General features: G+C 40.4%; 1 protein-coding gene across 14 annotated transcripts in view; it reads right to left on the bottom strand.

Moving 5' to 3' along the window:
• The window catches only part of Numb (NUMB, endocytic adaptor protein), a 122,029-nt gene that overhangs the window by 44,723 nt on the left and 52,021 nt on the right, over positions 1-25,285 (bottom strand). For 6 of the 14 annotated variants that reach the window (XM_039111833.2, NM_001411954.1, NM_133287.2 and 3 more), the window contains one exon: positions 739-879. In XM_039111833.2, coding sequence (XP_038967761.1) covers positions 739-864 — 126 coding nt within the window. In that variant the 5' untranslated portion in view covers positions 865-879. Of the gene's footprint in view, positions 1-738; positions 880-10,996; positions 11,082-20,158; positions 20,255-25,285 lie in introns of all 14 variants that reach the window. The other 8 variants (XM_039111838.2, XM_039111829.2, NM_001411953.1 and 5 more) reach the window with 3 other exon arrangements.

The following is a 25,285-nucleotide window of genomic DNA, read 5'->3' on the forward strand; positions in this document are numbered from 1 at the left end:
GGGCAGACAGGAATGCAGGCTACCCATGACAAAGTGAAGCCGTCAGCCGTCAGCCCTGACTGGAGTGGGGAGGAACGGTCCTTCTTTTGACTTCTCTTTTGTTGGGTAGTGCTGGAAATAAACCCCACCTCACTGAAAAGTTACTTAATTCTCGGTAATGAGGATCTCTAGATGCCTCAGGACTGGTGTTCTCACTTGGTCACTTGGTCTTACTTGTCCAGACCCGATAGTGCAGGCTTCTAGGAAACCTCACCTACCTGGGAGCTTAGGAGGGAAGATCACAGGTTCAAAGCCTACCAGGGCTACAGAGTAAGTTCAAGGACAGCCTAGACAAGTTAGTGAGACCCTCTCTCAAATAAGTAAAAGGAAGGCAGGGATGTAGCCCAGTGGTAGAGGGCTTGCCAAGCATACTCAAGGCCCAAAGGTCAGTTCTTAGTACCCCCCGCAAAAAACCCCACACAACCTGTTCTTATTTATACTCATTCCAGATTATATAGCACAAATTGTTATTTAAATAGCTTAAATATAAAAAGAAAAAATTCATCAACTACAATGTATTTTTTTCTCATTTAATTTCATCACTGAAGCAGAATTCGAGGAGATTAATTTTGGAATGCTTCTTCATTAGCCTGAGTGATGGGATTGCATATCCTATGGGCTATCGGTGTTTTGTTTGGTTTGGTTTTTTGTTTTTGTTTTTTTTCCCCACAGAGAACCATAAAGACATTTGTGTTTTACCTTAACTGGGAAGCTGCACTTTCCAGTGCGGACTCCCTCTTCATCTGTCTGCCACTGATGTGGACGGCTGGCCTCTGGGACGTAAACATCTTTCTTTCTCCTGAAACTCTGCCGTAGTTTGTTCATGTTAACTTTTACAACCTGGAGACACAGTAAAGAAATACCAAACAATTACATTCTTACACAAACTTCAGATGATCATTTTAGTACAAACCCACCCCAAACCCTGAAGGCCCACATGAGGGTTATGGCTTAGTAAGTGAGCACACTTCCTATCAGAGTGACGGTGAGTCTAAAACAGCTCTCATTCCACTTTTTAAAGACAACTACTGTTCCCTCCAATGACAACTGCCCCCAACAAGGGTGACCTTGAACTTCTCATCTGCTTGCTTCCTCTCAAATGCTGGGATAACAGCAATGTACTACTGTGCCTCTGTTTATGTGCTGCTAAGGACTGAACCTAAGATTCTGTGCCTGGCAGGCACACATTTTAACAACTGAGTTACACGCCCAACTCTCCACTCTTTCTTTCTGTGACCTTATTTACCAATTTTACCTCTTTAATATCTAATGCACTCCGTGCGTGCCCTTGCCCCACGATTCATTCACTCTGCGACTCTATTGCACCCCCTTCATTTATAGCTGTCAGTGTTGCTGTTGGACAAGAGGAAGATATCCCTGATATGAGTGTGCCTGGCGGTTAGATAAGAGTCAGGACAGCTCACGATGCTCAAGTGAGTGTCACTTCTTCTTTTTGTCTGTAGGGCAAGTGGTTAAAACTACAGTCCTGTAGAGACCAGACAAGCATTCTGTGTCTTGGAGCCTTTCCTAGTCACTTTTCTCTTTTCCTATTTTATTCTCCTCATTCTGCTCATGGAACCCGATGGGGATAGAACCCAAAGGCAAAAGGCACATCCCCTAAGCCGTGCTTTTTCTTTGTGGTAGCTTTGCTTAATTACTGTGTGAAACTAAAACATTCTTTGTTTACATCACCTACCTATTCCAGTGAAATATAAGTTCTGCAAGGACAAGATTCTATCCTGTTCCCTGCTCATGCCCTGGCTTCTTGGAGCCGATCAGTAGAGGGGTGCTCACATCTACTTACTGAATGAATGCTGTTCAGCGAACACTCATTAATAAACAATGCATCCCTGAGGTTCTGGTCAAAATCTAGCTCATGTAGCTGGGGTACCCTGGCATAAATGAAGGAATCTTGTGAGCTTTACAATGAGACAGACCTGAGTTTGAGTTGTGTCACCATAGATGCTGACGTGAGTTCTAAACCTTAGTTTATGCTTCTGTCAGATGTGGTAATAACTGTTACTTCCAGGGTCACTGTGAGGCTCACAATAATGTTATGTAAAATAGCTAAATGTTTTAAGAGGGGACTTCCGCTGCTGGGACTGGCCTTGAACTCTTGATCCTCTGTCCTAAGCATCTCAGGTAGACAGGACTGTATGTGGCCAGTGTCTGAATCAATATTCTGAGACCTTTTTGTTTAACTTATTTATTGTAGAAGGCCATCACTTAGACTCTGCTTCAGATAAAGGTGCATCCCATCCTAATGTGTCCCGATTGCTGTCAGTCTTCTAGAACATCAATCTGCCTGTGCAGCCATCCTACTTTGAAGCCCTCCAATTGGCTCACATCACCTTCAAAGTCTAAACGCTCAGCACGGCCAACACAGTCTTTATCTTATGCCTTTTCTTGCCAGCCCCCATTCACATGTCAAGTGCCAGCTACATGAAGCCACTTATAGTCCTCTAAAGCCACCTTTTTCAGTGCCTCTGTCTGCACAGAAAGAAAATATTTCAGTTTGCCTCCTGTAAGTCTACTCATGTTCAGTGAGTGTAAGCTCAAGAGACGCTAGCGTTTAACAAAATAGTTGGTTTTTTTTTTCTGAGAAGGTTTTGTGTGGCCTTTGTCCTTCTATCTTCGTGATTCCATTTAAGCGTTCTGCTGACTTTTATTACTGTACTTTAGAACCTGGCACGATTTCTATTTTCTTAACAGTGGGCTGTACCCTACTTGTTTAAATCCTAATGTGGTGCCTGTCATGTATGACATGCTGTGAATTTGAAGAAACAAAACAGACCTCCACAATGCCAAGACTGTTCTGTAGGTAGGAAATCACTATGAAATGGTCAGGGCTGGAAAAGCCTAGAGACATAAAGCCCCTGCACGTACACATGTGCACATGTCCATGTGCATTTACCAGCATGTGAATGCCTCAGGTCACAGGCTTGGCAGCAAGTGACCCTACCCAAGAAGCTGTATCAATGTCCCCAGAAAACCATTTATACCCCTTAACTGCTCTGTAAAAGGTTGGTCCTTTCATTCAAATTCATTATTTGGGCATACTATGTTGCTTCATATATAACTTAAATCATCCCCTTACCTCTCATTCCTAAAGACCTCATCTTCCCCTCAGTTTATGTGGTTCAATGAAAACTGAAAGCTTACACTGTGCTGATCTTGCCCTATTGTTAAAACTAGTGCAGAAATTAATAAGACTTCTTCTTTGACTTTACATGACTATGATAATAGCGAAACCCTGAAGCCTGTATTTCCTATAAGCAGTCACAATCTAAGTTAAGTTTCAGGAATCAAAATTAGTGAGAGATGGTGGGGTATAAGAATGAAAAGTATTTCAAGTGGAGGCAATGTGATGGTTTGCATATGCTTGGCCCAGGGAGTGGTACTATATTTGAAGGTGTGGCCTTGTTGGAGGAAGTGTGTCATTGTAGGCATGGGTTTAAGACCCTCGTCCTAGCTGCCTCAAAGCAAGTCTTCTCCTGTTTGCCTTTGGAACAAGATGTAGAACTCAGCTCCTCCTGCACCATGCCTGTCTGGATGCTGCCATGCTCCTGCCTTGATGATAATGGACTGAACCTCTGAACCTGTAAGCCAGCCCCAATTAAATGTTGTCCTTACAAGGAAATGTTATCCAGAAATTATCCAGAAAATGCCAACATCACTCTAAAGGGGCACACAGTCACTGTGAAGGGCCCTGGGGGAACTCTGCAGAGGGACTTCAATCATACTAACGTAGAGTTGAATTTCCTTAGATAGAAAAAGAGACTCCAGGTTGACAAGTGATTGGGTAACAGAAATGAATTGCCCACTGTCAGAACCATCTATAGTCATGTTCAGAACATGATCAAGGGTTATGATGGTTTGAATATGCTTGGCCCAGGTTGTGGCATTATTAGGAGGTGTGGCCTTGTTGGAGGAAGTGTTATCACTGTGGACATGGGCTTTAAGACCCCCTTCTAGCCAAGTGAGAGACACACTTCTCCTGTTGGCCTTCGGAATAAGATGTAGAACTCTCAGTTCCTCCTGCACCATGCCTGCCTGGATGCTGCCATGTTCCGGCCTTGATGATACTGAACTGAACCTTTGAACCTGTAAGCCAGCCCAATTAAATGTTGTCCTTCTAAGAGTTGCCTTGGTCATGGTTTCTCTTCACATCAAAGAAAACCCTAATTCAGACAAGAGCTTCGGCTACAAGGTGAGGTATGCCCACTTCCCATCAAGGTCACTGTTTAGGAGAATAGGTCTTTGGTCGAAATCTGAAATTTCTTGGGTGAAAAATACATCTGTAGGGTTTGGATGAGGACAGGTGTTGCTTGTTCTGTCTCTCTTGAACCCAGAAAGATGAATTAACACTTGAAGGAAAAGATACTGAACCTGTTTTAAATTCAGCAGCTCTGATTTGGCAAGCTACAATGGGTGGCATCTGTGTGTCTCTGAAGAGGGAGCAGCACAGCAGGCTGAGGAGCAAGACTTAAGTTACCCAGCTCCAGAAACAAGATTCCGATTCCAAGCACAATGTGGGCTCTTTGGGGACAAGAAAAGACTTACATTGGGGGAAAAACAAACACACACACACACACACACACACACACACACACACACACACACACACACACACACACACAAAAGTGAATCTGGAAATATTTAGGAAAAACAATGTAAGGGCAATAGGCACAGCATGACTCAGTGACAGAGATGGGGGTGGGGGGGAATCACCCACCTCTTCCTGGAGAACTAGACTGGTATTACCCATTATTAAAGCACTATTAAAATCAGTATTAGTGCTAGGATTGTTTTTCAACAGCCACTTGGACTACCCATAAGCCAGCACTGGCCTTTTTGAACACATATAGATACTGAGAAAAACTACAAGACAACAGAAACTGTTTGCTTTGGCTTCCAAAGGTACAGGTACAGCCATGGCTGTCTCAAACATTATGTAATAGGTTTTCTGCTACCACAGCCTACGTGAACCAGACCTAGGCAATCCTGCACGAATCTGCACCTGCTTCCCTAATGTTGCAACCTTACATCCAATAACCATCTTTCAAGTAGTCTCTCCTTGCCTACTTTAGCAGTGCAGCCTGAGCCGGTAACATGAAGAAAAGTAGAGCAGATAGCAGAGTAGCAGCAGTGACAGAAACAGCAAGACAATAGCCATGAAAGCTGAGCAGTCAGCAGGCCAAGCTGTAAAAGTGGCCAGGTGCCCTGGCAGCTGCAAAGGGGGTGGGGCTTAAAGACTGGCAGCTGACTATGGTGGAGGTGGTGAAAGATGGGCAGTAATTGCCTGCTTGACACTGGCCATCAGTGACGATGGCCACAGCACAAAGAGACAGCTCAACAGTTCAAGGGGGTTGACTAGGCAAGATGATAGAGCGCTTCAGCTGAAGTGAAAAGACAAAGCCAAAGAAGAGACACTGCTCTCCAGAAGAGTTTAAAAGCTGTCAAATTTTGAAATCCTAGTACCCAAGGCCTGTCTGAAGCTGCAATGCCAATCACTATCCAGAACCTAGATAGGAACTCTTAACACTTGCTGGCCCAATAGTCTCCTTAACTAGCACATACACAAGAGCTACTGACACTAGAGAGTGCTACCACTGCCTTAGTCTGCCTGCTGCCACCATGTGCTCTCTCAAACACTGAGAGATGCAAAAGCCTCAGAGGCAGTAATTGAGGAATTCCTCCTGGCCTTCTCTGGATTTCTGGTACCAGCAAAGCACTCACTGACCAGGCACGAGGACCTGGCTTCATTTCTTAGCCCTTCAAAAACTCCATAACCAACCAAACATGATTCTTGTAACCATAAAACTAATTTTACTGAGCGTGCATATATGACATGACTGTGACTGCTGGTGTACAAATGCCACAGCATATCGGTCAGATGGCAACTTTAGGGAGTCAGTTCCACTGTGGGTCCAGGGATCAAACTCAGGCCATCAGGTTTACAAAGCAAATGCTTTTACCTGCTGTGCTATCCTGCCAAGCCCCAGTTTTATTTTTTAATTTGGAAAACAATTGGTGAACTGAATTTATGATTTGTGAATACTTAAGTCATGTTGACATTTTACAGATTAAAAATGCATATGTATAGACTCAAAGCCAGACACTGAAGTGCTAGCACTCCTATAAGGCTGAAAGTGCTAGCACTCCTATAAGGCTGAGATGGAAGGATCGGGAGTTCAAACTGAGCCTGTGCTAAACAGAGAGACCTGAGAGAACAAAAGACAACAAAGCAATATGGCCATCACACATTCATAGGCTGACTGCATTAGGAACATACTCAAGAACTTACCTCCACTTAAAAAACAAAATTTAATTTTGTTCTATGTAACAACAACTGATTTAGCAAGGAACATGTTTGGTGACAAAGGGCAGAGTTCCTGAGAATGATAACCTACTTTTTACACTGACTCTCCTTTCCTAAGCATCTGTCAAGTGTAGGAAGGTGCTGGAATCTGGAGAGGCAGGCTAGAATAAAAATATGCCAGGTTCCAAAAGTGAGAAGTGAGAAGAGGGGGCTGAGAAGAAGCGGAAAAGTGGTAGGCAGGAGGGGAAAGAAGGAAGCAAGAGGAAGGAAAGAATGAGAGGGAGGAGGAGGAGAGGGCAGGACCGGAAATGCTATCACTTCAGAAGGATTTTTACATGTCTTCAGCTCTTCAACCCTCTCTAGTCATTTTCTTACCTGACTTACACCCCTGTTCCCTAACCAAAGCCTTCAACAAACACTTCCAAATCACCTCGACCTGCCCACTACTCTACCTGCACAGCCAGAGCCACCACAGCCCAACTCAACTTCAGCTCTTGCCTGGAGTACTGTAAAGTGAGAACTAGGACTTAATTCTACTGCTCCTCTCTTATCAACCATGTACATGATACCTAAAACTACATTTACTGACTTGCTGCGTGTAGAAGTCTGTTTTCTCTTTCCAACATGAGGGTGCCGGGAATTAAATTCAGATCAACAAATTTGGTGGCAGATACCCTTACCTGCTGGGCCATCTCAAGCCCCCAGAATAATCTTTTAAAAATAGATTATGGCACTGTGTAAACATCCACTGGCTTTCTAAATCTATCTTCGAATCAAGTTCAAACTAAACATTTAGTGACTCAGATGCTTTAAACGGCATGCTGTTTTAAATACTCCGTAAATGTACATGCACTAACATACGGCCCCCGCCTGACTCTTAGCTTGGACCAGCAATCTCCATAAGTCAGTCATTATAGAGTTCTTTTGTTTCCTGAAGGCTATTTCCAGTATTTCTAGTTGGGACCTGTTGTTTCTTTTTCCTAAAATGTTTTCTTCTTGACTTTCCAAGAACTTATTTCTTTGTCATATGTCCAAGTTTCACCTTTAATGTCACTGACTGATGACATCGATGAGGTCATTTCCACTTTCTAAATAACTTTCCCTGTAATTCGTTTTTTTTTTTTTTAAAAAAAAGATCTATTTAAAAGGTATTAAATTTAAAAATTTAGAATTATTTTTAAATTTCTGTCTATGAATGCCTTGCTTGCATGTATGTAATGTGTACTACATGCATACCTGGCTCCCACAGAAACCAGAAGATGACATCGGATCCTAGTGGAGCTGGAGCTACAAATGGTTATGAGCCTCCATCTAGGTGTTGGAAACTGAACCCAGGTCGACTGTAAAAGTAGCGGGCACACTCAGTCACTGAGCCATCTCTCCTGTCCTTTACAATTCCTTAGAAAAAAAAAAACAACCAAAAAACCCCAAGATACCTGTATTATGTATCTCTGACTGTCCTAGAAATTCTTATGTAGCCCAGGCTAGCCTCACAGAGATCCAACTACTTCTGTCTTCCAAGTGCTGGGATTAAAGGTGTGGGCTTTATCCCACAACTCTCCATTTCTTTCAAAGTGCTTTAACTGGTCACTAACATAAATATTACAGTCTGTATTATGATTTATCAGACCTACATACTTCCCTTAATTGCTAATAATACCTTGTATCCAACAAAAGACTGTGTAGAATGGAAGGACAGTCAGGATAAGAAAACAGAACTATATCCTCAGGCAGGGGATATGGTACTCGACTAGCAGGGGGAAGGCAGAGTGCGACTGTGTGTATGTGTACACACACATTTCATCCTTGAGAGGTTTTGAATAATTTAAGTATAAGGTGACAATGGAAAAAGGAGACATTTCAAGTAGGATGAGGTAAAGAAGCACGCTGTAGTGTATATGTAGAAATGTGTGTTTTATCAGATGTAGTAGTAGGAGTTAGGAGCAATGCAGCCTTCATTTGTAGGCAGTCAGGATACAGAGCCAAGGGAAACAGTAATCTATGTCTTGGTGGAACTGATAGTCACCTCCAAGAACACCAAGGTTTTTAAATGAATGACCAAATTGGTAAGCTAAAGAATCAAAATCCAAAAGCCCTAGCCATCAAGACAGTGGTTAACCACCAGCCTCTGTTCTTTTTACTTGCTGGTTCTTATCCCTGACATGGAACTTAGGGTGGGCTTTCCTGAGCTTATAAATGCCTGCCTGTCTGATCAGAATTACCCACTTAACATATAAATTAACTAACCGGATTCATCCTAGCTTAATATCTCATTTGTATACAGACAGGACCAAACTGGTCCATTCCTAGGACACAAACACCCTCTGCTCCAAAAGCATTATTTGGCAACTCATTAGAGAGCTGATTCTTCTCAATAACCTTGGCTTGCCTACCCTTCTTGTACTGTCCTTGTTCCTCATTCTTCTTGATCATGAGACAGAAAACTTGGCTCTGACTCAAGAAACTGGTAACACGAGATACCATCAAAACTGCAAAGTGTACCACTATTTTATATTACACTAAGAAAAATGCTGCTGAAAGTGTTAATGTTCATTAATTATGAAAAAAATCATCAAAAATAAAATGAGAGGGACTTCCTAGTTTACAGAGATGTTAAAGTCTATGAAGACAAAGAGGTAGACAGGGAGGAAAAGTATAAACAGAAAGAGAAAAAGGAAACTATTGTTCTATTAACAACACTAAGTGAGTTTTCTAGAAACCACTGTAAGTATAAAGACATAGATCACTGGTCCTTCATTTAAGCCTCATGAGCATGAGGAGAAGCCACCAAGCCGCGGTCACAGCAGCTGCTGTTGATCGTCTTCCTTTGCCTGTTCACCCTGCTCATCCTTCTAGCCTTAGACTGTCTGGATCATTGTGCTTCAGATGCCTCTCTTCTGGATTATAGAAGACAATTGAATCTTGTTTTGTAATTCAAATAGAATGTGACAGAAAGATACACATGTGTATATATAAACATATACACACTTTTCAAAAGACCACACATGGATTTATGCAGATTATAGCTGATCATGACAGAAAGATAAAAATAAAAACCTTGCACTTGAAAATATATAATTAATAATAAAAGGCTCATGGGCCATGGCCACTTTTAAATTAGATTAGAAAATAAAACTAGGGGTTAGGGATTTAGCTCAGTGGTAGAGCACTTGCCTAGCAAGCGCAAGGCCCTGGGTTCGGTCCCCAGCTCCGAAAAAAAGAAAAGAAAAAAAAAAAAAAGAGAAAAGAAAAGAAAACTAGGATACTTCTGCCTAGCATGTGTGAGGACCTGGGTTAAATTCCCAGAACTACAGAAAGAAAAAAAGGAGGAGAAAGAAAAGTTGTTAAGTGTCTATCTTAAGGAATCATAAATAGAAAAAAGCCCATAAAAATGAGAAGAAAATAGCATTCCTAATAACACTTTAGGCTAGATTATCCGGCCAATTTTCTTACTGTAAAACAACACAAAGTAATTAGCAAAACTGCAATTTTTAAAAAAAAAATCTTATGAGTACTAGCGAGCCAACAATATGGCGCAGAAACTACTAGACAGAAATGTATGAGAAGGGTGACAAAGGCTCTGCAGTTGAAAGCAGTTGAGAGCACTGGCTGCTCTTCCAGAGAGCTGGATTCATTCCCAGAATGCACACGGTGACTCACTGCTACCCATACCAGATCCAGGGCATCTAATGCCTCTTTGGGTTTCCAAGTGCTCTTGTACACATACTGTGTACATACATACACTCAGACACATACACACAGAATAAGAAAATACTTTTAAAAATCATGGGAGGGCATGGATATGACCAAAACATCCACACACATATACATACGTGCATCTCTATATCAAGCACCAAGTTAATCTATGAACACAGACTTAAATCAGGAAACAGTCTCCTACGCTCCCTTATGCACAAACTCAAGGCTCTGCCAAGCCTTCCCTGCCATTACGGCCTCACACGTGGGAAGGATGTGCACCAAAACCACCCTCTCTAAGTTGTTTCTGTCAGGTGCTGTCATCACAGTGATGTGAAAGTAACTAATACAATACATAAGGTCCCTGTAAATGTCAGACCTGGAAACTGCTACGTGATTCACAACAGATCTGAATTTGATCAAATTAGTGATTTTTCTCTAGGTCTAATTTATACAAGCTTAATTTTGGTTTGTGTATACTGTAGCCTAAACTTTGCTCAAAGCAATGTCCTGTTAGATAATTTAAAATAATGACTGTTTCTTTACTAGCTGTTAAAAGATGAAAATACGTAGTGTAGACAAGTAGAAGTTTCTTACATGTATTAAATTACCCAACGTTCACAGCAATCTCATCAGGTGAACAACAGCACTATTACTGTTTTACAGAAAGGGAACCTCAGGTATGCAGCTAAGTAGCTTCACCAATGTCACACAAGTAAACATAGAAGCTTAAACCTCTCTATCCAGGTTATCTCTCTTCAAAATCCACAGCCTTAGCTACTATGCTACACTGCTTCTCATAATCCTCAAAAAGGACAGAAACCTCACCATTAAAAATTACCCACATTATTAATACCAATACAACCCATCACAGGTTGGTGCATCACTGCTAGTTCCAAGTGTCTAAGCCTTCATTAGTAGTTTTGAAGTTGGACAGACCTGGCTCTGAATCTTGGCTGTGCCTTTTACAAGCTGTGTGACTTTGGACAAATTTCGTAACTTCACCAAGTGTCAGTTTCCTCATCTGCAAAATGAGAATAATAAATGTCTTACACAATTGTTCTTAGTGACACAAATACAAAAAAAAAAAAAAGGTTTTCAACCTTTGTCAGAAAATGGCTCTGCTGCAAGTGCAATGAGTAACGAGTAGCTTCGAGATCCTCTCCCTGATTAAACACAACACAGAATGACAGACGCGAGCTTTGCAGGCACATGCTAGTCTACTACTATTACTACTGAGATATACTCCTTGGCCTAACCACTGGATCCTGGGAGTAAAACAAAAGGAAAGGTCAAGGGAGAAGGGATAAAAGAGCAAGTTCAGTTTCAAAACTTCCTGGCACAGTTAGGAAGGAGTTTTTATAGGAACAAAAGAGAAAAGGTAGAAAATGGACCCAGAGATGTGGAATGCAAGGGAAACCTACTCAAAATCACAGAGGCAGCTCTAGGATTAATTCTAAAGTCTTACCCATTCTTTCCTTTTTTTCTTTCTTTCCAGTTTGCATCCTGAGTTTTATTTCTGATGTGGAACAGATTCTTTCCATCCCTCAAATGTCACCGTGGAAGGGCCTAGGATGAAGCTCTCATCTCCAGGGATGATGAGAGAAAGATACAGTCTGCAGTTCCTGGCGCTCTCCCTTCTCAACAGGAATTAATTCTCATCCATTCTCACAAAACAAAACACACCTTAGGTATTAGGCAGAGGTGTCCTTGTCCTCCATTGGACATCAAATTATGGGTCACTAAAGGGGAAGTGAGGGGGAGGGGAACAGTGCCTCAGACCATTCTTGAATTCCATGACTACACCCATACCCCCAAGAGATTTTAAAAAGGGCGGTAGGCGGGGCAGACTGAACCTGGAAGAAAAGCTCTGGGAGACTGCTGGTGGAGGCAGGAAGGAAGTCAGGGCTGAGCCAGACCTTGAGCCTCAGGTTGGGCAGTTCAGGCCAGGATCACATAGGCACCAGGGGAACCTCTGAAAACTGCAGCTGAATCTGGGCTCAAAGGGAGCTGAGTAGGACGGAGCAGAGAGGACCACCAAACTGCCACTTTTTTTCCTTTTTTTCATATCAACTAAGACAATTTTTTTTTCATTTTCCTATATCAAACAGAAGCTCCTCTATGTTTTAAAGAGTCATTTATAATTTGATTTTTTTTTGTTCTATATATTTCTTCCTAGTGCCAAAGAAAATACAAGGCCAGTAAAGGATAAATATAGAATTACAGCTAAGAACTGGAACTGGATCTTCACACATGAAACATGGTGAAAATAAATCTGTTTTCTAAAATATCATTTACAGATTCACTTATTTTATGTATGTATGAGTGTTTTGCGTGCGGCCATGTGTGTGTGTGTGTGTGTGTGTGTGTGTGTGTGTGTGTGTGTATACATGCATCACACACATCCAGTGGTTGTGGAGATCAGAAGAGGGCATTAGATCTCCTGGAACTGGAATTACAGATGGTTGTGAGCCAAACTTGGGTCCTCTCCAAGAGCAGGCAGTGCTCTTGACCACTGAGCCAACTCTCTAGCCCCAGGAAATCTGTTCTTAAAAATGTTTTATTAATTATTAGTATTTCTATAATGGGTGTGAGCCCATGTGCCACAGCATATTTGGAATTCAAGAGATAACTTTATAGAATCAATTCTCTCCTCTTTCCACCTTTATGTGGGTTCCCATGACTAAACTTGGGTGAAACATTGTTGTCTTCACCTACTGAGACATCTGCTAGCAACAAAACAGAAATCTGTATACTGAAGGACTCTGGCTCATGGTGCATGCAAAGTTAAGTTATAAAATGGTTTTCAAGACTAAGGACAATTCAGGTCAAGTATTTATATAACGTTCTCTTTGTGCAATATAATTATAATATTGAGAGTATCAGGAGTACAGAAGAACAGTGATATTATCTCTTCAGGTTCTCATAATTCCAAAACTATATAAAAACAAAAACCTTTATGACACTAAAATGCATTTAGAAAGAAACAAACTGCAATCTGCTTTAAAAGTTGAGATTACTGAGTTAGAGAAAAATGAAAGGTTTCTTAAGAAGTAAAACATTTAAAAACTGACAACCCTAAGTTCTGAATATAAAAACAAATTAAATCCAAAGTTATTCTTTAGTCAACAAGGTGCATAGTCACTGCTGGTTACTATTAATGAGAATATAAAATAAAAATGTACTAAATAAATCTGAGTATTTTTGAAAAGAAGATTGACAATGTAGTGGTCTGCTCTCGGAGTGACACTATTAGAATGTTGGAGTAGGTAATCACTGTGGGTGTGGGCTTTAAGACCCTCATCCTAGCTGCCTAGAAGCCAATATTCTGCTAGTAACCTTCAAATGAAGATGTAGAATTCTCGGGCTGGAGAGATGGCTCAGCGGTTAAGAGCACCCGACTGCTCTTCCAGAGGTCATGAGTTCAATTCCCAGCAACCACATGGTGGCTCATGGCCATCTGTAAAGAGATCCGATGCCCTCTTCTGGTGTATCTGAAGACAGCTACAGTGTACTTATATATATAATAAATAAATAAATCTTAAAAAAATAAAAAAAAAATATGTAGAATTCTCAGCTCCTCCTGCACCATACCTGTCTGGATGCTGCCATGTTCCCTCCTCCATGATAATGGACTGAACTCTGAACCTGTAAGCCAGCACCAATTAAATGTTGTTCTTTATAAGAGTTGCCTTGGTCATGGTGTCTGTTCACAGCAGTAAAACCTTAACTAAGACAGAAGTTAGTACCTGAAGTGGGGTATTGCTGTGATAGGCCTGGCCATGCTTTTGTTTGGAAGAATGTGGATTTGGGGACTTTGAATTGGAAAGCCATAGAATGTTTTAAGTGGGGCTTAATGGACTATTCTAGTAGGAATATGGAAAACTTTGTTACTGAGAGTAATTTGAACTGTGCAGACCTGGCCCAAGGTTTCAGAGAAGAATTTCAGTATGTGACCTAGAGACTGTTTTTGTGGTATTTTAGTGAAGAATGTAGTTGCTTTTTGCCCTTATCTGAAGAGTTTACCTGAGGATAAGGCAAAGAGATTTATATTAATTGTATCGACAAAGGAAGTCTCAAAAGACCCAGCAGAGACTTTGTTCTCTGGTTTAGTGTCATGAAGAGCATTTTGAACAAGCGTAGCAAGCTTAGAAAGAAAAAATATAAAATACATGGTATCAAAGAGGCAGCACCAAGTGAAGTGGAGCTGAATCCTAGGTTAAGGATATTGAATTGAATTAAGGGAGTGGTGACCTTGGGGCAAGATCCCACCCAGCTAAATTTAGGTCCAGGCTTGGTAGTACAAGCCTTTAATCCCTTGAGTCAAAGACAAGCAGATTTCTGAGTCCAAGGCCAGCCTAGAACACAGCAAGTTCTAGGGGAAGAACGGCTTAAATCCAGGCTTGCTGGTACACATCTTTAATCCTAGTGTTTAGGAGACAGCCATCTCTGAGTTCAAAGTTAGTCTACAGAGCAAGTTCCAGGGCAGCCAAGCTTAGGCACTGAAGCTTGGAAGGATTTGGAAACAGAAAGCTGGTGATAATATAATAGAAGAAGGGGGCCACGTTCCAGACCCAGCAAGCAGCAGAACTCGGCAGCTTTGGCCATGTGTCTCTGGCTTTAGAGTCTGGATAAAAGGGACTACTGGGCCAATTGATGCTGGTCAGCTGGAGCTAAGAAATTAGTGGTGATTAAGAAGAAGAGCCCAGCATCACTGAGGTGAAATCTTCTGAGAAATGTTTTCTGAGTGCACAAAGAAGCTGTGTTCCAGAGATAGCCAAGGTTGTACCTCAGCTGCAGCTGTACTTGGGAACTACCCAGGTGATCCTGGTTTTAATGCATGAAGGGGTCATAAAGTGCAGCTGAGGCTTGGCACTGGGAGAGGCCATGGAAGGCCATTGGTGAAAGCACAGCCTTAATTGCAGTTGACAGCTTAGGACTGAAGGGGTCATGCAAAGGATTTGAGGTTGGCACCATGAAGAGAGCCTATTAGAGGCTATTGGTGAAGCCAGTTGCAGCAGAAGACCCCAGTGTATGGAGATGCCAGATGATCACCATGATCAGCAGCAGCAGTGGAGTGGATCACCCTGAGCTTATACTGCCACAGAGGGAGAGCTGGAGAACTGATGCCAGCCCTTCGGAAGAGGCCAGAAGATCATGTGGATCCCAGACATTGGAACAAGAAGCTCTAACATGGAAGTTGCCTTGGAGATCCCAAGATGTTTGGGATGCCAGAGCCGTGGACTATCTGCTAAGGAAAGCTGCTAACAGAGAATGGAACCAGCAGCCCAGGAGAAAGAAGTTTGTTGCAGTCAACAAAGATGAAAAAGGAGCTGGAGATCTGAAGACCGCTTTGACGTCAGACATGGACATGCAGAGTTTGGAGTTTGCCCAGCTGGTTTCCTGTCTTGCTTTAGGGATTACAGTTTAGTGACTGGATAAATCTCAGAAGAGACTTTGAACTCTGTTCTTTTAACATTGTTGAGACTGCTACAGACTTTGGGGGCTTTGGAAGTTGGACTAAATGGGTTTTGCATTATGCTATGTTTGGGTATGGCCCCCATAGATTCATGTTTGAACAAGCCTAAGGGGGTCAGGGGAGTGGAATGTGATGGTATGTATATGCTTGTCCCAGGGAGTGACACTATTAGGAGGTGTGGCCCTGTTGGAATAGGTGTGTCACTGTGGGTGTGGGCTTTAAGACCCTCATCCTAGCTGCTGTAAACAAGTATTCTGCTAGCAGCCTTCAGATGAACCTGTAGAACTCTCAGCTCTGCCTGCACCATGCCTGCCTAGATGCTGCCCACCTTGATGATAATGGACTAAACCTCTTAATCTGTAAGACAGCCCCAATTAAATGTCCTTTATAAGACTTGCCTTGGTCATGGTGTTTGTTCACAGCAGTAAAACCCCAAGACAGACAACAATAACCATATTTGTAAATTTCCATTTACTTCAACTACCTTAAAGTTCTAAACTAAAAAACTTCAAAGACTAACAGAAAACACATTTAAAATAACAGGTTATCTATTTACTTTTACTACTTTAGAAACTTCCTTTTTTAAAAACCCCCTTATGAGCTGCCCATACTTCTCTTGGCATTTTGGTCTTTCATAGTCCCACAGGAATGGCCTATTAAGTTCTGCATGCAATACTCCAGCCTGGAGTTCTATATTCCTCTGGAAAATGGCACAAATCATGTGGTGAGGTTTATCATCGGAGCCTACTCCTTGATACCAATTTTCTCTATGAGTTTATTCTCTCTCTGACAGAAATACCCAACAAAAGCAGCTTAAGGAAGGTTTCCTGTTGGTTCACAGTTTGAGGGTACAATTCATTGTGGTAGGGAAGGGAATGTGCCTTATCACAGGAAGCTATATGGGTGATCTTCTGTTTTTTACTTTCTTCCTTTTTATTCTGTCAGGAGACCAGCCTAATTATAACACTACCCATATAAAATAGGAAGAGTCTTCCCTCCTCAGTTAAATCACCCTGGAACCCCTCTCACGGACAGATCCAGAAATGAGTCATCACGGGGACTCTAAATGAAGTCAAACTGATCATCAAGATTCCATGCTTGTAAGATTTTTTTTAAAAAAAAGATTATTTTATGTGTATGGTATCTTGCCTTCATGCAATAAATATGTGCACCATATGCATGCCTGGTGCCATGAATCCCCTGGAACTGGAGTTACAGACAGTTGTGAGCTGCCATGTGGGTGCTGGGAATTGAACCCAGGTCCTCTAGAGGAGCAACCAATGCTTTGAACCGCTGAGTCATTTCTCTAGTCCCGGATTTTAACTTTTAAAAATCAACTGATGAAAAAACTGAAAGCACAATCTTAAGACGAATGTGAATTTGAATTCCAATGTCAACAATAGCAAACATTAGACAATTTAGGATTTCAATTCTTCAGTGAAAAATTATAAAGTTTGTGCCAGGCATGGTGGTGGTACATAGTTTTAATCACCATGTTTAGGGCTAAAATGGTAAAGTGTTTGCAATTCACTTTCACTTGTTTTTTAAAAAAGTAAATCCTAGGACTGAAGAGGCAAAGATAGGCAGACTCTTCTAAGCTCAAAGCCAGACTGGCCTACACCGTGAGCTCCAGACCAGCTAAAGCTAAATAGTGAGACTATGTCTCACTCTCCATCCCTGACATAAAGATGATAATGCTGTGGTACTTAAGCAAGAAAATACAGTATTTGATATAAAATATATGCTGAATTGAATTAGTTTCCTAATTTTCCTCTTCTCTCAAGGTGAAGCTATAAAACTGGTAGTCTCATACAATCTCTGTCTAGCATCCATTTGATTCCCTCTGCTGGATGCCCCTCTTTGTCACATGTAACACTGGAATCCTCCCTGTTTAAGCTTGTATTTAAATGCTACTTCTTCGCTTTATCTCCCACCACTAAAACTATGCTTTATGTTATTTAATGTTCTCTGTTATAAGCACTGTCTGAACTGCTTGCTTAAAAAGAACATGCCATTCATTTTCTTTCCCTACTACACAAACCACAGTTTTGAACATGTTAAGCTCTGAAATATTTGACAAAGTTTTCTAGATTTCCTATTACAACTGTATATCATGTCCTACCCTTTCTGGCATTTTAGAATTTGAACTTAAATTATCATTATAGCTGTCCCCTGAATCTCAGTTCTTCAGTAAGTACCAACACTGCATCTTACTTGTTCTTTGTTTGGGGGCAGGGTTTTCAATGGAGCCTGTGCTGACCTCCTACTCACAACCCTTCTGAGTTCAGGCTACTAGAATGGGTCAAAACTGGCTTAAAATTTTAAAATTTTAGAAGTAAATTCATAGAGGTATTTGAATGGAATGGAAGAAGGCTATCCACTTTTTACAAAATATTCTTTCATAAGGAAGCATATTAGTTAGACAGAAAATGTTTATTTAAGAAATCCTCAGGGTGCTGGAGAGATGGCTCAGTGGTTAGGAGCACCGACTCCTCTTTCCAGGTCCTGAGTTCAATTTCCAGCAACCACATGGTGGCTCATAACCATCTGTAATGGGATCTGATATCCTCTTCTGATGTGTCTGAGGAGAGCTACAGTGTACTCATAGACATTAAATAAATAATAATAGTAATAAAAAGAAATCTTCAAAATACCTATTTTACAAATATTTGGGCCAAAATATAGGACACAAGTTCCTTGAGGCAACAACAGAAAAATTAAACAAACAAACAAACAAACAAAACCATTCAGGTCCTATAGTAAGAATATTATATTACTAATTTGAAATTTTTCTACATGACTGGGAATTCCTGCAACACTTTATTTTCTTTAAATAATTAGAACAATTATCTTGTCTTCTTAAAAATAAATTACAGCTGGGTATGGTGGTACACTCCTATAATATAATCCTAGTGTTTGAGAGGAGAAAAAAAAATTAAGAGTTCAAGATACATCAGTTAGATTGGGAATTCAGAATCCATCTTGGCTATATGAGATTTTGTCTCAAAAATATATAAAATCAATCAACCAATCATTCTCTATATGTCTTAGTCAGGGGTTCTATTCCTGCACAAAACATCATGACCAAGAAGCAAGGAAAGGGTTTACTCAGCTTACATTTCCACGTTGCTGATCATCACCAAAGGAAGTCAGGACTGGAACTCAGACAGGGTAGCATGCAGGAGCTGATGCAGAGACCATGGAGGGATGTTCCTTACTGGCTTGCTTCCCCTGGCTTGCTCAGCTTGCTCTCTTATAGTATCCAGGACTACCAGCTCAGGGGTGGCACCACCCACAACGGGCCCTCCCACTCTTGATCAAATGCCTTATAGCTGTATCTCATGGAGGCATTTCCTCAAGGGAGGCTCCTTTCTCTGTGATAACTCCAGCTTGGGTCAAGTTGACATACAAAAATCAGCCAGTATACTATATAATTTCTTTTCTTTTCTTTCTTGTTTTTTTTTTTTTACAACTCAGATATATAAAGAGATGTTAATTTAGAAGTTTCCACCACCCCCTAGGGACAGGGTTTCCTCGTGTTGGCCTAACTGCCCTAGAACTCACTATGTAAACCAGATTGGGCTAGAACTCACAGAGATCCATCTACCTCTGCCTCCCCAGTGCTGGGATTAAAGGCAAGAGCCACTACCACCCAGCAATTTATGAGTTTTAAGATAAACTTTTAGTTTTACATAACCTCAAAGTAGAAGAAATTTAAAAAAGAAATAAAAAAGATTATTTTGTTCTACTTTATCACTGTATCTATATTTATATTTTTTTCCCTTTGTGTAGGGTCTCACTCTGTATCCCTGGCTGACCTTGAACTCACAGAGATCCAACTACATCTGCCTCCTGAATGGTGGGTTTTACCTCACACTTGAAAAACAAAACAAACAAAAACACCAAAACAACCACATCAAAGTAAACTGCAGACACTGGACCACTTAGTCATAAGCACTTCCTTGTATTTTCCTAGGAATAAAGATAATTGCGTAGCTGATCACAATACAGCTAAACAAATACGTATTACAACAATGTTACACTTTCTATAAAATTATTTGCCTTAGGTTTATTTATTGCCTTGGTTCAGGATATAATTCAGGATCATGAATTACAACTGTCAGGTTTCTTTAAGATTTAATCTCAAATAGTTCTTCAGTCTTTCTGTATTGTTTTGACTTGAAATTTTCAACAAGACAGACCAGTTATTTTGTAGAGTAATACTTCACTTAGGCTTGCCTGTATTTATTTGAGATTAAGAGAAACTAACCGATTGAAGATCATGAAGAAGTTACTTTGCATCCTGGTCCACAGGCAGAGAGACAAGTACTGGACCTGTACCCTGCCCCCACCCCCAGGACACATCTCCTCTAATAGGACCTTACTTCCTAGTCCTCCCCAATAGTTCATTATCTGATGACTAAGCACTCAAATACATGCACCTATAGGGGGCTATTTTTATCAAACTACCACAAGGGGGTAATGGTTTGTGGGCCAAAACATTATAAGAACACTGTAATTTTTTTCAAAATCTAAATTTCTCTAAAATAATTATAAGTTTTAAAAACTTCTTAAGTTTTTGGTTTTTGTATATCTCTCAGATCCCCTGGAGCTGGACTTACAGACATCTGTGAGCTGCCATATGGATGCTGGGAACTGAACCAGGTCTTTTGAAGAACAGCCAGTATTCTTAACCACTGAGCCAACTCTTCAGTCCCCTATAATTTTAGAAAGCAAAACTCTTCTGAGAACCTAAGAATTCTTATTATGTTCTTTTTTTTTTTTTCTTTTTTTCAGAGCTGGGGATCAAACCCAGGGCCTTAGCGCTCTACCACTGAGCTAAATCCCCAACCCCTATTATGTTCTTTCTTGAACAATACTTGCTAAGTTATAAATTTCTATTTTTTTTTATAAAAATAATGAATGCAAATTACTACCTGCTTTTCCTTACTATGCTCCTATTCGTGAAGAAGACAGAGCATCTACTGACTGACTGGGATGGAGATGGCTGGTTCTCCACCCATATTTCTTGTAGGATTTGCAGGGGTCATGTTTCGGGTAAGAAGTCACTGTTGTTTCCTGAGCTGATTATAAAGTAGCATGTGGATTAACTACTGTGGTTAGAGATAATTAAGTCCGGTTCCTGTACAGTTTCTTACACAGCAAAACATTCCCGTCTCACAGTGATGCGTTGGACCATTATAGCACTCATACGTACCATTATCATTTTACAGAGTTTGTGTGTGCATGAAATTCATGATCATATATTTTCCCTGCTTTCCCACTTGCTATTTTGTCTGTTACATATCACATTGTAGACGCTCTTCATGTGGAAATCCATCCTTTGTCCATTATTTATACTGCAAATGTCTAACATTACTGAAAAAGTAAAAGGGCCAGAGGATTGAGAAGAATGGTTGTAAAATACTGTCTTCTGTACATGACATAGTTGATACACTCCCAAATACATAGAAGCTGTGGCTCCTACTAAGTCTTGCACAAAATCAAATTCTAGCATGGGTGGGGAGGGGCTATATACCCTAGATGAGGAGTTGGTGAAAGCTCGATGCTAGGAGACTGAGACTCCTCCTTCTTTGGGTGTTAGCTACTGGTAAATTGCCCAAGATGCAGTGAATGCCAAATCCGTGCACATATACACTAGCTGAATTTAGAAGATTTTTAAAGAAATAATAGGACAAGAAATTGGGAGGTATATGTGTCAGGAGTTATCCAGGAGAAGTTATAGAGGAAAAAGATGTGTGATCTTATTTCACTCTATGCATGAATGAAATTCTCAAAGAATAAATTTAAAACTTAAAAAATAAAAACCACTTATTGGGGACTGGAGAGATAGCTCAGTAGTTAAGAGCACTGACTGCTCTTCCAGAGATCCTGAGTTCAATTCCCAGCAACCACATAGTAGCCCACAACCATCTGTAATGGGATCTGATGCCATTTTCCAGTGAGTCTGAAGACAGCTACAGTGTACTTACATAAATAAAAATTAGTAAGAAAATTTTTAAAAAACCCATTTATTGTTATCTTTAAAAAAAGGAAAAGAAAGTCATAGAGCTACACTTAACATTAAAGTTAGTTTGAGGCTAAAGTGACTGTTTAGGCTGAGGACACAGTTATGTGTAAGACTCTGGTTCAAGGACCAGCACTGCAGAATACCCACATTTTCTTTAATCTACTACAGTACCAAATTTAAATTTTATCAATAAAAGATACCTAATATAATTCTATAGAATAAATACATCTGTCTGGGGTAGAGGAGACTAATGAAAAAGTAGAGTCAGATTAATGATCAAATTAGAGCTGGGAGAAAAAGGAAAACTAAGGAAAATCCTTACTATAGTTTATAAAGTTTAGCATGACTTAGCCTTTACCTACCAGTCCAACAAACATCTCAGCCTTCTTTGAAGCTTTAAATCCTCTACAAATCTTATCTCAAAGTCTGCAATCCACAGTCCTCACAAGCCATTACTTTCTCTTAAATTCATCTGTATATCCTTCAGAGCCTTGCTCAAAAGCCTCTTCTTCAAAGTAGCTGCCGTTAACCACCTCCACATTGTCACCAAGCTGGTCACCTTTAAAAGCTCATAATACTATGAACCTCTCCTTTACTGTTTTATTACAATTTTAAGTAAAAAGTACTAAGTAACTATTTTCCCTACAAGAATGTAAGTTGTATAAGGGCAGAATTCTCATACAGCAAATTAATGATCAATATGTTAATTTGTTATTACAAGTTACTAATGTTAATCAAAAGTTGGTAAAATTAAAAGTTGGTACTTGAGTCAGATCTTATAAGCCATTTTTCTCAATTGAGACACCCTCCTTTCAGATAACTACTTTGTGTGTCAAGTTGACCTAAAACTAGCCAGCACAGGGTCTAAAAATCCAGAGGAAAAGAAACTACAGGAAAATAAATGTAGACATCTTGTATTGCTGTTCTCAAAGTGAATCCTAACCTGGATGAGGCAATAGGCCAAAAAATAAGCAAACGTCTTATTTTAAAGTATATATAAAAAAGTAAAACTTTCAGATTAAGAGAGAAATAAATTAAGAGTTCAAGACCTGCCAAGAATGAAAGGTCCTGGCGAACACCCCAGGATTCATTTGATACCTCTGAAAGGCAACGCTTGAAAAGTGGAAACTGGATTTAAACCAGAACTAGAAAAGCCTAAAACAAAGGCTCAAGCCATCTCAATCCTACAATGGATCAAGGTCACTTGCTTCTTCTTTTAATTACCGTCAGGAGAAAATGAGATCCTCTTTAAGGAAGCAAAGCATCAGGAGCATCTACATTCCTCAGATACAAGTTTTTGACATTCATTTCTAAAATTACTAGAAAAAGAAGGAGAGAGGAGTAAATGACTGAAAACCAAGAGAAAAAGCAGACAACACAAAAACAAAACAAAACAAAACAACAACAACAAAATATCCAAACATTGTAATTACCAAGTATAAACTTGAAAATAACTGTGATTAGTATGTTCAAGAAAATAGGTAACAAATAAGAATTTTAGCAGAGAATTGGAATCTATAAAAACAAACAGTCAACAACAAAGAACCTTGTTCTAGAACTAATAAATACTATATAATTAGCAATATAGCAGATGCCTTGAGCAGTAGATTGGACATGAAGTGAAGTAGAATGTACATCTGTACAAAGCAGGTGGAGCCCTGTGGGAAAAGGTTGGAGAGCACAGACAGTAGCATGGCAGACAGCAGCTTGGGATGAAATGTGGTTGGTAGAGTGCTTGCCTAGCAACATAGGAAGCGCTGCTGAGTTCAATCTCCAACACTGCATAAAACAGGTATAGTGGCACAGGTCTATAAGTCCAACACCAGGGAGGTAGAGGGAGGAGGATCAGAAATACAAGGTCATTCTTGACTACACAGCCTGGGACATAGAGAGGCCTGCCTGGGACATATGAGAACTTGGGGCTACTGACTGCTCTTCCAGGGGTCCTGAGTTCAATTCTCTACAACCACATGGTGGCTCACAACCATCTGTAATGGGATCCGATGCCCTCCTTCCAGTGTGTCTGAAGAGAGCAATAGTGTACTCATACATAAAATAAATAAATCTTTAAAAAAAAAAAAGCAAGAAAATTCCAGCAGGCATGGTGGCTTATGCCTTTAATCCCAGCACTCAGGAAGCAGAAGCAGGCAGATCTCTGAGTTCAAGGCCAGCTTAGTCTACAGAGTGAGTCCCAGGACAGCCTGGGCTGCACAGAGAAATCATGTCTCCAAACAAAGAAACAACAAAACAGAAAATTCCAGATGGAAGTAACAGGAAAGAATAATCCTACAAAGAAGAAACATGGTAAAAGAAAAACCATAGACTATTTCAAATAACAGTGAGTCAAAACAAGAAAGAATATATGGGAATAATATAAACTAGCACAGAAAACAACAGTGAAGTGTGTGTAAAACTGGCCACAATAATCCCTCATATTCTTTACGCATAACTCTTTGCAATATGGCTTTGCTATTCCTCAGATCCAAGGATGAAATTTCTCTCTTTTCCCAGAGAATTTGGCTTGGTTGTGCTGACTTGCTGTGGCCACTAAAACGTTAGAAAATGATATAGCTGAGACTTGAAAAGCATTTGCACAACTAGACTTGTTCTCCCCGCTACTTCCAGAACTCAAACCATCAGGCGACTGAGCTAGCCTAACGGAGGACTCATACAAAAAGAGAAAAAATGCTTCCTTACATGTACACTGGACAACGCTAGTCCACCAACTATAAACTATCAGACACTAAGCTTTAATGCACACAAGCTACAGAACTTAAATGTGTATTTGCTATGCTTAAATATGGACCAGTGATCCTCAAACAGAGTTAACTATGCTCCCCCTATAGACATCTGGTTGCTATAGTTTGGATCTTAAATGTCTCTCAAAGGTCTACGTGTTAAAAGCCCCTTTTTTAAAAAAAATTTTTGATAGAGCTTGGAACCCAGGGTCTAGCACATGTTAAACAAATGCTCTACAATTGAAGTTGAAGCCTAATGAGTGTTGCTGAAAAATTATAAAAAATGAAGGTGTCTTTTACCCCACACTAGATCTGGCACCGCAATGCCCAAGATATCTGGTAGAGATCTTCATCTCAGTCAGCAAAGCCTCTCACCCACTTTGCTCTATCCCATATCACACCGCCGATGGCTTCTCTTTTTACAGCAACAGGTGGTGAACCAACGTGGTGGGCAAGAATCCATTAGTAGTCCTGAGAGTTGAAAGAAAGTTTTATTTTCTAAGTAAGAGGAGGCCAGTGCCATGTTGAGTCACGTGATATCTCAAACGTGGGAACCTTAAAGAAACACAGTAGCAGCCTAGGCTTGCAGGCTGTAGGTCTCCTGCTGTGATAAGTAGTGGCAGCTCAGAGAGTTAAGAGATTAAAAGCTGCTTTTTTAAAAAGTTGTTTAGAAAGTCTTTCAGAATACTCATATTCCTTCTGACGTGGGCTCCATGGGCATTTTGGGTTAAAATTCTAGTTAGATAAGCTACTTCTTAATGACAGATATTATTAGAAGGTGATTAAGTTTGTTTTTAAGAAGTAGAGAGTTACAGAGATTGCCCGAATCACGTGGGGATTTTCGGGACTTGGTTAGGGAAAAATTAGTCACTGACTCCAAGTAGAGAATTATGATATTTACAAGTTATTAAGGTTAAATAAAAATCTGAGGCTCTGGGTAGAGAGCTTGACGGATTGATATATTTTGGGTATTAAGGTTA

The sequence above is a fragment of the Rattus norvegicus genome, chromosome 6, assembly GCF_036323735.1.
Source record: "Rattus norvegicus strain BN/NHsdMcwi chromosome 6, GRCr8, whole genome shotgun sequence".
Classification (NCBI taxonomy): domain Eukaryota; kingdom Metazoa; phylum Chordata; class Mammalia; order Rodentia; family Muridae; genus Rattus; species Rattus norvegicus.